The sequence below is a fragment of the Protopterus annectens genome, chromosome 15.part0 (genome assembly GCF_019279795.1).
Source record: "Protopterus annectens isolate FY-2018-M chromosome 15.part0, PAN1.0, whole genome shotgun sequence".
Taxonomy (NCBI): domain Eukaryota; kingdom Metazoa; phylum Chordata; order Ceratodontiformes; family Protopteridae; genus Protopterus; species Protopterus annectens.
The window spans coordinates 348262438-348280124 of record NC_056749.1 but is presented as its reverse complement, the minus strand read 5'-3'; the positions used below and the strand labels follow the sequence as shown (position 1 = coordinate 348280124).

The following is a 17687-nucleotide window of genomic DNA, read 5'->3' as shown; positions in this document are numbered from 1 at the left end:
GGAAGATAAAAAGTTGGACAGGGAAATTAGGGAATATCAAGTGGGTAAAAGTTACCCACCTCCAGGACAGGTAATAATTCCCCACAGAATGGAAGAGGGACATTTAAACCACCTGTAAAGAGTGTTCGGTTTGGTCATGGTGGTAATGAACAGAGAGTGGCTATTCCCCAGGGAGCTAATGGGGTTGATGGGCCTGTTGATATGAGGACCTTTTAGAATCTCCCCCTCCTTGGATGTCCGACAGGCTCAAAAACAAACCTACACATTTCCATAGGGACTCCTACCATCGAGGGGGTGGGGCCAAGGGGGAAGGGGCGGTAAACATTATGTACCCTGATGAGTTACTGATATTGAGAGACAAATGTAAATTTAGACTGGGGGGATTTAACAATTTCAGTTATAGTAATGTGGAAGTAAATAGGGAACATTTTAATTTATTCTTGAAGAGATTTAAATTTATCCCTAAAAGGAAAAGTGATTTAAGTAAGGTTATTTTAGACATGAAGATGTTTGTCCAAAAATTGAATTTGGAGAACATGTTTGGGGGAAGAGGTTTACAGGCACTCCGGGAAGTGGTAAAGAAGAGAAGTACAATAAACCCCCTTTACACCCTCAGTTGAGGAATCTGGAATCTGCATTGGAGAGGGAAATTAGAAAAGGGATTGGTAACAACAGGTTTAAGAACAATTTAACTCAGGTCAACATAAAAGTGTTAAATGAAATAAGGGCGAATCAAAATCTAAGGGTTATGGAACCCGATAAGGGAGAGGGAATAGTAATGATGGATAAAATGCTATATGAGATTAAAATGATGGCAATACTTCAGGATTACTGCAAGTACAGTAAGGTTTCTACTAATGAAATAAATATTGCCTACAGGAAAATAGATTTGGCATTAAAGGAACTACACGATGAAGCTGGCACTAGATTATGGAACCTACTCTTATTTGGAAAATGATAAACCTAGGGTACCTTACATATTTGGAATTCCCAAGGTATATAAAAATCTTGATGACCCTCCTTAGGCCAACTGTGGCAGCCGAGGGTTCCAAAACCGCCCCCTTGGCCAAACTGGATTGGAAGTCAAAAGGTGATTGGCTGGGGGAAGGAAATCGTTTGAAAGATTCCTGAGATTTCCTCCAAAACTTTAGGTTAGAATTTTTTTCTGTGCATCTGATTTTTGTCACTATAGATGTGATAGATTTATTTTCTGTTATCCCACATGATGTGGGGATTCAATGGTTAGAGGAAGCCCTTAGAATGAAGGATGGATTCTCTGACAATGATGTCTATGTGTGTTTAGAGTTGGCTGAATTGGTAATGAAGAACATGTTTTTCTATTTCGAAGGCAAATTCTTCCAGCAGGTTAAGGATGTTGTTGTGGGGGTGAGTTGTGCCCCCACTTATGCAAATATTATTTTATCTATCTGGGAACAGAAATTTGTTATTCATTCCCAATATGCAACCTGTTGGGAAATGTATAGGAGATATCTGGATGATATATGTCTTTTGTGGGTAGAAAGTTCAGATAAACTCAGGGAATTCATTGATTATATATCCACCACTACTGAATTTTTTACGTTTATGTATAAGGTTACTCATGATCATATGGATTACTTGAATGTATCTATACATAAAGGACAAGGACATTTCAAGTCCACCATTTACAGGAAGGAGGCTTTCTCCAATTTCTACATTACTTTTTCTAGTACCCACCCCTTCTTTCAGAAGAAGAGGATTGTACAAGGGCAATTAGTTCGAGCCAGCAGAATGACCTCTGAGTTTGATGATTTTGAAAGGGAATGTGGGGTACTGGAAGAAATGTTCCTAGAGAGGGGCTATCCATTGGACTTGATACTTAAAATGAAAGACAAAGTGAGGGAAGGTAGGGTGGATAAGTATTCCCCTATTTTGCGGAAGGAAATGGAATTACATGGGGGAAAATCTCATCAAGTGGATGCTGATAATGGATATCATAGAGCTTTCGTTACCAGTTACAGTGGTGATGCCCATGTCATTAGGGGATACCAGAAAGGGAAAGGAAACATTTTTCGACTTTTCGGATTTGGAAAATTTAGTGAGGAAGCCCATTAAAGTTATATTTAAAAAGGGACATAATATTAAAAGTTTGCTTGAACATCGAGTCCACCCCAGAGTTAACAGCCTGAGCAAGACAGGGACTTATAAATGTGGGGCATGTTCAGAATGCACTTATATAAGTCATGGTGAAGGATTTTATGTCAAGGGTAGACAGAAGCATCTGGCAGGGAAGGTTTTCTCTAATTTTAATTCTAGAGGGCCTGTGTATATTGTTCAGTGTGACACCTGCAAAGGCTTTTATGCAAGCAAGACTGAGCATCAATTACAGAAAAAGGTTTATGAACATATTTATGATGTTAAAAACCACAATGAACAAATGCCCTATATAAACATACTTTAATTTGTAAAAAACCTAAGTTTATATTTTTTGTAACAGAAGTTGTCCCTACGGACAAGACGGGGGGGTCCATGGGAAACCAAACTGGAATATAGGGAAGCCTACTGGCAGACAGTGCTGAAGGCTAATAGACCCCCAGGACTCAATGATAATTTTTCTCTAGCCCCAGTCTTAAAGTTTAGGGCTGCCAAGCTGAGACTACAGGTTAGTTTATAATGGAAGAGCCTTTGCTTCCTTTATTTGATGGTAGTTTGCAAATTTTTAGTAGTGGTGTATTTTAAGTGACCTTTTTTATTATTTATTTATTTATTTATTTTACATTTGTTGACCGGGAAAGTCCGACTAGGTTCCACAGAGCCTATCTTCAGTGCAGGCCCAGGGAGAAATGCTCCAGACGCATGTCTTTGGAATGTGGGAGGAAACCGGAGTACCCGGAGGAAACCCACGTGAACGCAGGGAGAACATGCAAACTCCACACAGAAGGCATCCCTTTATGATGGGGTTGCATGTAATTATTCATCTCTTCACTAGATGGTGCCATATTAGCATAGATTGCAATGGGGTGGCCGCGGTGGTGCAGTGGTTAGTGTTGCCACCTCACAGAAAGAGGTTCTCTGGTTTGATCCTCAGCTGGGGTACCTTCTGTGCGGAGTCTGCATGTCCTCCCTGTGGTTGCATGGGTTTCCTCCGGGTGCTCCAGTTTCCTCCCACATCCCAAAGACATGCTGTAGGTGGATTGGACACTCTAAATTGGCCCTAGGCATGACTGCGTGCATGTGTGCGCCTTCTGTGGAAGGTTGGGTGCAGGACTGGCAACTCGACACCATAAAACTCCACTGCTAATCATGAGCAGACAGGTTATCTGCTGAGGTGACCCCTAACTGGGAAAAACCGAAAGAAGAAGATATTTTTTATTGTAATAAGTATTTTTTACGTAATAAATAAAAAAACATTTTAAACACAGAATATTACCTGTTGATAGGTAGTTTTTATATGTTGAAAAGTGTACCTGATATTGATGTGTTTTGACGTATTTTAGTGCATTTTACAATGTGAGGTTTTGGGAACAGTAGAGTGATTTATTGATTATTAAAATTTTGATTAGTAATTAATGCTGTAATATAAAAGGAGATGGGAATGAGGCTTTACATTCATCTGATGAAGTCTTTTGTGTTAAAGAGACGAAAACGCATATATTTTGTAGCATTTATGTGTGTTTATTTTAATAATAAAAGCAGTTTTCAGGACATTTCAGCCCTTATTTGTACCTGGATATTTTTTTGGTACTACAGAAAGATAAGCAAGATGACAGCATACATTTGGAGGCCGACAGTGTACTTGGCCGCATTCGATACCCAGTCTTGTCCCTTCAATAAAATTTCAGCAGCCGTGATAAAGATAACGATGCTCTCTATAAAGCAGTTTTAATTAATTTGTTCTGTAACAGACTGATGAAGACTTTCAATACATAAAACACTTCTATAATTATGGGACTGCTACAATAACTTTTGTGCAGCTGTGCTATTTTTTAAGAAAACAAAATATAATGAAATGTGCACATCCAATTACATTTTACCTCCATTGCTCAAAGTGAAAAAGAAAAAAAATCATAGTTTTCCTTTTAAAGAGAAATAATTTCAGAAATTATATTCTTTCTTTCAGGTGCTGAAATCTTGTGAACTGGTAATTTGGGACTGCCTACAATAGATTGTCAACAATGCAAGAAATGAGTACTTCAGGTGTCACAAAACACTTAAAATACACACATTTTAAGGGAACAAAATTGTTTACTTAATTGCATATCCAACACTGCAGTACTAAGCATTTTTTAGCGCCTTCTACTGGAAAATTAGACATTGGAGGTCTGCGAACCACAGTGTGTTTGACAAAGGAAATGGGAAAGGATAACCTGTCATTTTCTTTAGTTTCAGTGTGAAAATCAATAGGACATTTTCTTTTGTTTAGGACTGACACCAGTGGAATGGGTAACTGTCAGTGTCCATCACTAGGAGAAATGACATCAGAATATTGGCAACACCAAGCATCACTGGTAATGAAGGTGGGGAAGGGGAAATGAAGTCTATCTTTTTAGCCACCAGCAGAACTACTTTAGAACACTGAAAACAGGTAGGTTGGTTTGCAATAATACTTTGTAATGGGCCACTGTAGTTCTGTCCGACAGGTTATCACAGGAGTTATGGCTGTGGACTGCTTCATCCTGTAAACCTAGATTTGATTACATTGATGTTCATTTATACATTGTGAGGGTGGTTTATTTAACCAGGAAGTACTTCTGTGGCAAACAATAACAGTGGGACTTGTGTCCAGCTAGTTTAAAAGGTTAAAAAGAACAAACAACATCACGTACTCTCTAGTACAAAGAAGATAACTCAATAAGTGAAACAGATGTTAGAGGCTCTATGGTAGAGTTAAAATGCTGACATTTACCAGTTACATTCTTTGTTACCCCCTGAACAGTTCCTAAAGTCCTACGTGCTCTCGGATTTCACTGTAAGAAGACATCTGCACTGTGAGTCATTCTTTAGCCAAAATGACAATACATAACAAAACAGCCAGCAGTTTCTTAAAGTAATAAACAGCACTGAAACATTTGTTTTGAGAAGCTTCACTGACACTTAAAGGAAAATTAACCCAAAATCTGAAAAAATGTTTTTCATCATCAGATTTTCTGAAGTATCACTATTCCTATTGTTTTCTAATTCTTTATACCTCAAAATGGACTAATGGAGCTTGCCATATTAAAGTTAGTTCTTTTTACTGTCAAGGTTTTCCCCTCCCTGCGGCAATTTTATTGAGATACATTGTGATATGTAATGAGAAGGACATGTGACAATGTCACACCAATGAGTAATCACAATAGCACTTTGACTTTCTACTTTTCTGACTGCTACTACCAAAACCATCTGTTATGTCTTCTGCAATGGAATTCTTTAATTGTTATTAGTAATGATCCATTACTCAGCATTTTATGTTACCTCTGAATGTTAGTCTTGAAAAGGTAGTTTCTTTACTGTTTCTGATGTGCATGTTCAGAAATGCAGTTCCCCAGCACATTTTCTAATCTAATGCCTGCAGTCTGTCACCAGATTTGCTGAGATATGCTACGCTTTCTGAGCATACCACAAACATTACTTGTTTGGGCTGTCACTGTTATGTACGATGCTTACTGTATACTTGTACATGGCAGCATATCAGTTTTTGCTTGACAGCCCTACTAACTATGCATCTGAAGTATTGTTGATTTAATAAAAAATCTGGCCTGGTCTCTAAACCATTACTAGCCTGGCACCATAGTCCAGAGAGTGAGTAAGTGTGTGTGTGTTTGGGGGGGGGGGGGGGGGGGTCATGTCCACACTGCTAACCACCATTTTCTGTGGATCTACAAATATGTGCCTGTGGCTCAGAAACATAAATTCTGACTTTACCTGACACTGCATGCTGCAAAGAGTATACTTAACACCTCATTACCAAGGTGCCTGGAATACAAGAGTCATGCAGTAAGCATATGCAATACTACAAAAAGGAGAGAAAATGAATAATACTGGTTTAAGTTTACCACATATATTAACCTGTGTTGCATGCAACTCAGCATACGACTCACTTTATGCAGTGAAAGTTTGTCATCTTGTGGTCACAAATAGTTCTCGTACTGCAGAAGCTTTGACCATGGACAGACAGAATAACTAATGCAGGCGACTGATTTATTATGGACAAAAAACTCTGTACTACTTTGAAAAGACTGGTGGCACAACTGAGTAATGCTGGTGGTTTACAAGTGGAAACAGACTTGCGCAACAGGCTTGCTATGGACAGCACAACTAAATGACACTGCAGGCATACTATGCACAGTGCTGGAATAGTGCTATTTCTCTCGCCTCCATGGGCAATTCTACTACAAGTTTGTATAAGTTAAATTTAAGTATTCAGTTCATCTGATTCAGGCTGTAGTTCATAATTACCATAATTTATCTACTGATGTATAAGGGTGTATCAAGTTACATGGTCCCTAATCCACAGAATAAAAAACGTTATGATATTCCCCCAGAATAAATTATAGTCAGATCAGTAATTTCTTAAAAAGGTTGCATTGACTATTATCTTGATTTATGCATATAACATGTATTGCACTATGTATGTTCTTGTTGTATACTACTCCAGTTGACTGTACAGTAAGTTTTATCCTTTGTATATTTCTATGACATTGTAAAAATATTATTTCTGTACTGAATCCCCCTATCATAAATGTAAGAATGAATAAAATGTGAACAGCTTGACTGGGAAATTCTGGTAGAGTATATCACATCCAAAGTACTAGACACACATGGTGTCTCAGTAGCTAAGATCCTGCCTTACAGGTCTGGGGTCAATGGTTCAAAACAGAGAGATATTTTACTCAGTTAAGGCAGAAGAAGCTGGATAGTACAGGGTTCATAACTTATTCTGCCATTTTGTCAGCTTAATCATGGGAATTCTTAAACACTCTCTTATGGTTCTATTTAATAGTTCATCCTTGCAGAGACATGAGGTCTCCAGGACTGGCAGCTGTCACATGTGATTTGCTTATACAAAGAAAGGAGGCCTGATCTCATTCAGAACTACAGACTTATTAGCCTAACCTCTATAATTAGCAAATGTTTTGAGCAATGTTTTTCAGTGTCTTGAAAGCAGACAGCAAATATACTCAAGGAACTAGCTTAACATGTTTTTAAGGAGGATACATTAACAGTTAGTAGTCTGTTTGACTTTTATGAATAAGATTGTACAACCTTCAGCTGTGGTCATGCCTCTCAACTGTCCAGATTTTCACAATGTTCAGATTTTTGCTTCATATTTTTGATTTATTCCTCACAAAAATGTGGTTTTCTAGGAAATTAGTGAGGACTGAATTGAGACTTCATATCCTTCAGAGAATGCACAGTAACACAAAACCTTTTATACTAACATCCTTCTAAGTTTAGAAGAACTATACTTAAAATAAATTCCCTGTTTTTGGGGCCTTTGTTTCCCTATTAGTTTTGGCTTTGTCCAGATTTCTTGTGTTATGAAGTGGTAACTGTGGGCTATCTGCTACAGTAGTCTGTTTAGACCTAGAAAAACTCTTTCAGCACTGCTTCACACTGTAATTCCTAACAGTTTAATATCCCACAGCACATATTTGTATACCCTAAGGAAAACTGATCTATGGCTATGACATAGACCTCACACAGTCTTATACTGGGCAGGTGCTATGGAGAAAAGTGAAATCCTGTATACTGCAGGGTGTGGTCATCAGATGAATCCTATTTCATATTCTCTTTGCATCCCGTCACAGTTCAGATAAATGTTAGCTATCCATATACACCAATGGTGCAAAAATAAGGGCTGTTGTATCCAATGACACTAAGCATGTTAACATTTACTTGGAAAGGGTCAGTGCATGGATTGAAAACCTATGGCTTAATCAAAAGGTATTAAGTGCAAAGTTGACTGAGTACCTACAGGCTTGACATTTCTGTCATGTTAATTAATACACTGGCTGAATATTATTTATTTATTGACTGACTGATTGACTGACATTAGTCCGACTAGATTACATAACCCATTTTCAGCAGAGGCCCGGGGAAAAAAGCCCCACAAGTTGATATAAAGATTAAAATACACACACACATTTAGGTTGATGCTTTGTGAGTTGCATAATATACAGCATGAAATTACAATTGTTGTAGGATTTACAAGATCATAACAAGGCTTTTGAAGCATTATACAATGAAATATAGGACTATGCAGGGATTGACAAGATTTTACAAGACACTGTAAAACTTAACAAGATTCAACAATACTATAAAGATTATAGAGAACTGTGAAAAACTCTAAAATTACTTTCCTAGACTGTACAAGAATGTACAAGGTTGTAGAAGAGTTCAACAAGACTGTAGAAGGTTCTACTAGACTCAGTGAAACTCATCAAGATTATACAAGACTTGAACAGATAAAACATGCTGTGCTTGCAGAAATGCTGAGTGCTGTGCAAAGACTTGATTGTGAAATAGGCATTATATGTAGTTGGAAGTTATGTTGAAATATAATGGGAACAGTAAAGATGACTATCTTTCAGGTAAAGTACAAGGGCATATATGGGACTTAAGAAGGTAGTTTTTTAGTGTGAGCTTAAAACTGTTGAGGCAGTCTGTGGCTCTGATATTAGCTGGTAACGGTGTGCCATAGCCTTGCAATTGCATAGGAGTAAAGACAGTGACCTGCCCTTATGTTTGGTTGGTATACAGTTAGTTGTTTGTTTTTGGAACATAGGGTTCTGGTGGGGATATAGGAGTGTAGTACTGATTTTAAGGCAGGACAACTGTCAGATTTCTATATCATTTTATGTGCTAGAGATAGTTGCAGGAAGTCAAGATGGGGTCAAGACCCCATTTCAACTTTAACACTACCAACCCAGCTAACATTTCTGTCTCTAATACATCACCTGATATTAACACCAATTGTAGGTCTTTGGACACTTATTCATTTAAACTGAAAAAACTACAACTGGAGGTATTATACTTCCATGAATGTATTAGTAGAGGCATTGTGCTGAAAGGCTTAAGAACATGGTGCTATCCTACTGGGTTAATTCCTGATTCTCCTTTTCATTTAGAGCTCATACAGTTATTCAATCAGCAAGGCATCCAGTTAATGGAATGCTTTATTAAGAACTACAATGAACAGATTAAATCTTTAGAAGAGAGTATATGTGTTTTGGATGAAAATATTAAAAATAACAGTGATTTTCACAGGTATAAGTTTGATTATGACCGCATCTTTACTAGTATAGATGCACAAATTCCATGCTATCAAGCTTAAAAAGCTTAACAGGGATGAAAATTAATACAGCAAGAGAAGTGCCTATCCCCGCCCCCTGAGTCTCAACAATGGGGATTGACAGATCATCCGTCCAATCAGATGTCTAGAATAACGAATGATGATGACATCATACATTTCAACACTCCCGAGAAAGGAGATGCTGCTTTACAAGCAGCTGAAGCATCCAGACATAGTGAACGGATAAAAATCAAAGAATTAACCATAATGGACAGAATTCTACAAACGAATTACATCAGAATAACAACATTAATGATCAAAATTTTCAGGGAAACCAGAACTCTGTACAGGGGAATCCGAATTACAGAAACAACATAAAAAGGAACGGCAGGTTCAGAGATAATTGACATCAGTTTATCTACTACTGGTGAGTCTATTTCTCTTTCTCCCAGATATAATAGTAACTCTGTTCCTAACTTGGGGTTTGAATCACTTTTTGTACACATTACCACTGACTGCATGAGGGACAGCAGCTTAGTTCACACCTAAGTGAGCCTGTTTCCCCTCCATTGGATGATAATCCTACTTTAATGTACCTTGAGGAGAAACAAATGAACATAATTCATAATACAATGGTGACTTTAAAGTTTTCAACTTTTCTTCCTTCCCTGTGGACAGTAATTTAGCACACATTCTTGCTAAAGGGATGACTTTTGTACTCTCCAGAAGTTTAGATCTACCAAACAGCATTATTGACTTGAAACTTTTTGTCAGAAAGCAGAATTTAAAACTTATTTTGGGTACACATAATGTTAATTGTAACAATGAATTTCATGTGTATAGCACTTATAATTCTGTTCTTAACCCCATCTTAGCAGCTTTTGAACAAATTTGTGAGTTTGAATTACGGAATATTAAAATGTTTAGATCTTCCGTGAGCACAACTAACTGTTATAATTTGAATGTTGATGAAAGAAACCTTATAACCAATTTAAATACAAGTGGTTTAAGAATCTCTCAACCAGATAAGGGTGGAGGCATTGTGATTTTTGATTATGACTTCTATAACATGAAAATGCAATGTATGTTAGAGACAGATAGTTATAAACTAGTATCTTTGAATGAGCTCAATGGGGCTTATAGGAAGATCAGAACATTCCTTAATGATATATTCATAGAAGCACATATTACCTTAGAGATGTTTAACTACCTCACAGTCCCAGTACCACAGATTCCAATCATATTTGGAACACCTAAGATTCATAAAAATTTATACAATCTTCCCTTGTGCCCTATTGTTAATGGACGTAATTCAATTACTTACCCCATGGCCAAATTTGTGGATAATTTTCTTAAGAAATTTTTAACAGACAAAATACAAGTCTGCAAGGACTCTTGGTCCTTTTTGGCTAACATCAATGGGTTGGAATTTAATGAGGATTATAATTTTGTTACAGTGGATGTCAAGGACTTGTACACGGTGATCACTCGTGAACTAGGTATTGACTGGATTAGCCAGCTGTTAGTCCAGAAAGGCATCAGTGATGATGATCTGTACTTAATACAAGAATTCTTAGATGTAATTCTCACAAATAAGTTCTTTTTGTTTGAAAACTCTTATTATTTGCAGACCATGGGGGTCGCCGTGTGGGGCCAGTTTCTCTAATTTGGTCATGGTGTATTGGGAAAAGGAATATATTTTCAGGAACAACCCTTTCCAGGAATATATTCATTACTACACACGTTACCTTGATGATATTTTTATCATTTTCAAGGGCAACACATCTACTTTCACAGAATTTATGTCTTTCATTAACACCACTACAGACTTTCTCAAATTCACTAGTGAGTTCCACAGGGAAACTATATCCTACTTGGATATCAATTTAAGTAAAGATAATGTCAAACAATGTTATGTAGCCACTATCTTCAGAAAGGAAACGTATTCGAATTCCTTTCTGCATTATACTAGCTCTCATCCTGACCACCAGAAGCCATCAGTGGTCAAAGGACAGCTGGTTAGAGTGGCCAGAATGGTATCCAAGTATCATGACTTTTTAAGTGAATGCCAGTTCCTAAAGAGATGTTTCTTAAGCATGGTTACCCACAGCCCCTATTAAAGGACATCATAAAGGAGGTCACATCTAAGAGAGCAACAGGGTTTTATAAAGGCATTTTAAATGATTTCTTACTTGTGAATTGGAATGACCACAGCTCTTTCAGTCTACATAATAATAGACACACTATGCATTCCTCCGTAGATCCATTTATGAATTTTTCCATCACATTTGTGACCCCATTTAGTAATGAAGCATACATCATTAAATGTATAATACACAAGAATTGGGACTTCATAGTAGCTGATACAAACTTAAGAGTTAGTTCACCAAGTAAACCCAAAATCATATTCAAAAAGGGTATTAATCTAAAAGACATGCTGGAGCAGAGGAGAATAGACAATCCTAGGATTAAAGGAATGTTCAAATGTGAAAATTGCCCCTACTGAAAACATGTGAGCACAGGACTCTCTTTTGAAATTAGGAATATGAGATTTTCATGCAAGGGTAGATACAATTGCAACACTTGTAGTATTATATACCTGACCCAGTGCAAAATGTGTCCTGTCTTTTACATAGGGAAATCTGACAGAATGTACGAACACCTTTACGCTATCGGGAATAAAAGGATAGAGAATGCGTTGGCTAAATATATTATCAATTCACCACAACATGTTTTTGAATTCAGAGTTATTGATACAGTTGACACAAATATTAGAGGTGGTCCCACCTCTCTGAGATTGGAGAAATGTGAATTGTTGTGGCAGCTAAGATGTGATGCATTTAGGCACCCAGGGATTAATGAAATGTGCTGCATAGCTTGCATACTTAAACCGAGGAGCCTTATAAGATAAAGGCCTTCATTTTCCTTGGTATATATTTTTTTCACAATTTTAGATTTTTTAAATTGTTCATTTTGCGCATTCATCTGTGTTACTACTGTTACTATTTTTAGAAGGTATTTATATTCAAATAGATTAATTTTAACATCCTTATGGTGCATAAGAATGTTTTTACATATTTATTCAGTTTCAAACAGGACTTAGTACATACATACACATGTATCTTTATATCTATTCAGTCCCTTGTTTTGATCACACATTTTTCACCACACATTTTATCTTTTGTCACCATAATAATAATAATAATAATAATTTTTATTGTCATGGTTATCCATTTTTATCTAAATTCTTATCTAATTTATTAATATTCATTCATTTTTCAGTCTTATAAGTGTTATTTAACATTTTTACCAGGTGTTAGTAGCTACTTTTCCAATATACTTCTAATGTACACTTCTGAGTTATTTTGAAATTTATTTTTCAATGTATTTTCTAATGATTTTTTTATATTATTCCAAGCTAGGTCTTTTATTTAATGTAATTAATGTTTAACTGACCATGTGATAGAGCTCCATTAGATTTACATTCTGGGAGAGTGTATAATAAGGTCTTGCATTCAGTATTGTCTTATCTGAAGAAGTACAGGTACTATCCTGTACGAAAGCGCTTACTTTATTTGTGAATAAAAAATTATTTTTGGGTTGGAAAAGTAATTTATGGGCAGTAGTTAGTTGAGTAAATTGGAGGCAGTTGTGACATTCTACCCAGGATAGGCTTGAGGGGGCATTGAAGTGGTTGTGAGTGGTTAGACAAGTTAGATGCAAATTTTGCTATCTTGTAGTAGCATTGTTGTAGCTTATTACTGAGTGATGTATGGAGACTAGTGAAAATGGGGCTCCCGTACAAAAGGGATAGAATAAGCAGGATGTTAGCTAATTTGATCCTAGTTTGTTTATCAAGGTAAAGTTTGTGTCGTTATAATTTGACCATTTTGAAGTGGGTTTTCTTTACTGTGTTGAGTATGTGTTGTTCAAAAGAGAGTTTACTATCGATAGTAATCCCTAGGAGTTTTGCTGATTATGCCTGTTATATTTATATTTTAGTTTTGTTAAGTGAGAAAATTTTGAACTCTGTAGTAGGAGGTTTTGATGAGAACAATAACAGCTTAGTTTTTTGGGGGTTACACAATATTAGAATAGTACAAATGACTTCAGGATTTAGGGAGAGAAGGCATTACTACTATTTATATATAATCAGCGTGGACCCACCATGCATCTTGTAACTCCTCTCCTGTTTAGAATCACTTACTGAATTCTACCTCCCAGTGCCCCCTCTATATGTCTAATCTCTTTTACAGGTTCATAGGTAAGTACTAGGACAGCTGCCCTTGTGGGCCATTTTAAGCCTAGCCAGTTTCCCTTTTTGTGCTTGAAATAACCTATCCCATTTGTTTATAGGCTGGCCTTATCCATCCCTGGTTGATAATTACCAATTCCTCCTAATAAGAACAACTGGGACCACACCATAGAAAATGTGAGGAGACCGATGCAAGGGATAAAGTATTTAGGAGCTGCCTCTGCCCATTAGTAGTACAGGGAAAAGTCCTGGGGTAAATGTTTTCTATCCATAGATCTAAGTTGCACTTCAAAATGGACATGGATTAATTTTGTTTTATGTGGACTAGGAGTCTGTTCCACAGCAATGGTATCCTCTGTGAAATATAACTGCCCTCCAACCAAACCATTCTGTTGATGTTGCAGAAGAGATTTAGATCCCTAGACTGAGTATTTCTGATGCCATCTGACTTGCTGATGTTGAGTAAATCCATTAGTAACGGGTTGGAGGATGCCTTGTATGCCAGACACAGGTCATTTCTTAGCAGTCTGTAGGATACACTGTACAGTGACAGGACTTTGAGTCAGTCCACGCTGGACATGTTGTTTAGGTCTTGTAGCCTTTTCGTAAAGTATCCCTGTTGGCATTCCAGTTGTTGCATGTGTCTGGATAGATACATGCCAAAGAGGGCATTATATTCATTGACTGGCCTAATGAGGGCTAAGTAAAAGGGGATAATGACATCTTTAGATCTAGACACAATCCCATTATTTATAAGCTGTGCAATATAGAAGAGCTTCTTTACAATAACAAACACATGTTGGTCAAAAATTAGATCACTGTTCACACAAGTTCCCAAATTCTGAACAACTGGGTCAACTCTTAGGAGAGTATTGTCAATGTGGTAGTTCCATGGGGTAGATGACTTCCCAAAAGATACAATAATAAACTTTTTGACATTTAGTTTCAGACCATGATTTTGACACCAGTTATTTATTTTAAGACAAACTTTCCTGCAGGATGGCTAAGTCATTTGGTGATTCAATGACTGTTCTTAGCTTGTAGTCATCTGCAGACTTAGTCCGCCAGAGCCATTCGGTATTGGCTTTTACTTCAAATAAGTAGATGGCAAAGAGAAGAGATCCCAACACAGAAATATGGTTTACTCCACTAGTGACTGGTTTTGTTGTGGAGGTAACTTCCCCTGTTTTGATTATCTGCATCCTATCTGTGAGCCAGTTGGCAATCCAATGGGTGATACAGGGGATTATTCCCAGTTAATTTAGTTTTTCTCCTATGCCTGTGGGGGGAATTACGTCAGCAACTTTCACCAGGTCTTATCAGGTATAAACAGTTCTTTCTATTTCCTTGTGCCACTTTTTAACTAGATAACTGCATTGCTCTACATTGGTGCTGGTCTCTTCAGCCCACCCCCTTCCCATGTATAAATTTAAACAAGTTGGTTAAAATTACTTTTATTTTCAGTGAGATGTGTGGCCTTCTGGTACGGTGACATTGTACCTTATATGTATTTTCAAATGATCAAGTTTACAACTGTTATACTTCTTGAATGTTTCAAACATGAATTATTTACAGATATCCAGAGATAAAAGACTACTGAAGTATACACCTGCTATTATGTCAGATCTATAATGATGAACAAATGTAATCACACTCAATAATCATAAAACTGAAAACTTCTAAACCTACCAACACTGTGAATATAACAATTTGCAACAAAAAAGTATAAATGCTTCCATTTTGCAGAGGGACTCCTTCTCCATGAACCCCCAATCTCTAATATCCGACCTCTGCAGTCATCAATTGAAGAACGGTAACATCTTCAATTTTCTGACCTCAGAAAAACCACTCTAGCACATAAAAACAAACTGGTGTGTGACTTATTAAGACATCAGCAATTTGTAAAAATGAGAGCACAATTACAGTTATTGGTACACCAACAATCCATCAGTGGACAACACGCATGAAAACCACTATATCACTCTGCTGTTCTGTTTTTGAGGTGATGTTAGTAAGATTTAGCAACAGTAATAAAAAACTCCCTTTTCAGAAATATGTTTTCAAAAGATTTAAACCAAAGCACAGCTTCACACTGATGTTATATGAGAATTTTTGTATGAGTATTTTTGCATAAATGTTAGTTGTTATGCAGCTTTTATACACCTTCTCTACAAATAACAGACATTTATAGTTGATTTTGGATTTTCTTTTTACTTTTAACATATGACTGTGATGTTTGCACTCCAACTAGTCATTATCTAAAGTGATTTCATATGAATGCTCAAGGAATATTATGAGAAACTTCCAGAAAGACTCTGGGAAGGCCAAACTGCTTTGGTATGTAGCTCTGAATGAGTACTTTACTTTTCAGATTATCTGCACGTGGCACTTATTCACCTACAAGCACACTTGCTATACTGCCCTACATGTTGAACTGTCTTTATATACAACATAACAGATATATTTATATCATATCAGTTTACTGCAGTTTTCTTGGAAACACCCACATTTATGAGTTTGGTTTTGACACAGTTCATGACATCATTTGCCAGGTGTGCAAGCAGTCCTTGCCCCTTGACCCTCTGCCTATCAGTTCATCCTCAACCACTACTGTGCATTTTATTTATTTATTTTTTCTTTCAATAATTTATGTATTGATATTTTAACCGGGTAAGTATATTGGTACATGTAATAATTTTTAGTCAAAGAATAAGCCACAGAAATCCTACACAGATGTCCTCATTGTAAAATAATACAATTGCAAGTAGGTACCACAGGATTAAAATAATGTAACCAATCTACTTATATGCAATGGACGGGGTAAGCAGTGATGAGTTAAATTTCATCACTTTTTTAACATTGCATGAAAATGCACAAGAAAGGGAACATTTTGTTGCGTCTTTCAGGCATATTGCTCTCAGCCTTATTATGATTCATAATAAACCATGAAGATGATGGACTACTTTGATGTGATACAATTCTGTGACTTAAAACATGGTACAGAGTAAACCAGAAATAGAAAGCACTTCATTTACAGAAAAGTAGAAAAACAGAACAAAAATAAATAGGTGGTACAAAGTTATTACATTTCTCCTGAGTATATAGGTATCCCTGGATTGTTGGTGTGCCTGGAAGTTTACTGCTCTGAGGAAAGTCTTTGACTCGCTTCAGTAATTCAGCCATCTCCTCCCGAGTACTTGTAAAGTGATTCCTAGTCTGTAGAGGATAGACAAAAACAAAAAGAATAAGAAAATCAACAAGGAATGATCACTGCAGATTGCCATACTTACAAATTCATGCGAAAAACATTCTAAATATGTCGTGCAAAACTGAATATTTTCAAGCATGCAAGAGAAATCCTTGTTTTGTTATTGGTGAAGAAGTAACAACTGGAATTATTACTAATATTATCATAATTAACTTAATTTAATGGTACATGTCCACCTACAACTTTAGCATGTGCCTCTCTTGGAACAGCAGGAGTTCAACTATCCACTGGCATTATTAAATGCTAACACCATGCTTCATGATTTCAGGTATAAAGATTATTGTCAACAAAAGGAAAAAATCAAGGAAGTAAATCTGACTTTATCAAATTTCACAATGTTAGATATTAGCTCACCAATCTGAGTATGTCAAATGCTTTAGTAAGCAGAGAGTACAGCAGCCAAAATGAAGGTCGATTCAAGTAACTGATAGGCATCAGCCACTGTAGTTAACAAAATCTAACAAAAACTCTATGGGATTGGCAGTCCCTGAATTTTATATAACAATTCAAAGAATCCAAAATGTAAGAGAAGAGGGAATCTCATGCCACTTAGACATATGAGAATTCAGGTGGAGGAAAATGGAATTTTCTAGATTCTGTGTGCTCTCAGAACTGCTACATATGTAAATGAAGGGAAGGAGCAGAGGGATATAACCTCCTAAAAAACTACCACTTTCAATGGAATATTTAGCGTACACAGTGCAGAAAGCTACAAGTGTAAATTGCAAGGCAATACTTTCTCAAGCTTCCTGTTTTTTCTAATGCACAAGTCCACTAAAGCTGGTTGAGTAGGTAGTGGTACGACACTATCAAGAAAAGCTGATCCCTTCAAGATATATGGGTATGCTGTACTCATGCATTACTATCTCTCCCTCTGTACACAGTAAACTAAACATGAGGTCAAAACACAA

General features: G+C 36.7%; 1 protein-coding gene across 3 annotated transcripts in view; it reads right to left on the bottom strand.

Annotated features, from left to right (window-relative positions):
• Positions 1–17687, bottom strand: part of OPHN1 (oligophrenin 1) — a 2670560-nt gene that overhangs the window by 935710 nt on the left and 1717163 nt on the right. For all 3 annotated transcript variants that reach the window (XM_044057106.1, XM_044057104.1, XM_044057105.1), the window contains exon 8: positions 16595–16724. In XM_044057106.1, the coding sequence (XP_043913041.1) occupies positions 16595–16724 (130 nt within the window). The remainder of the gene's footprint in view (positions 1–16594; positions 16725–17687) is intronic.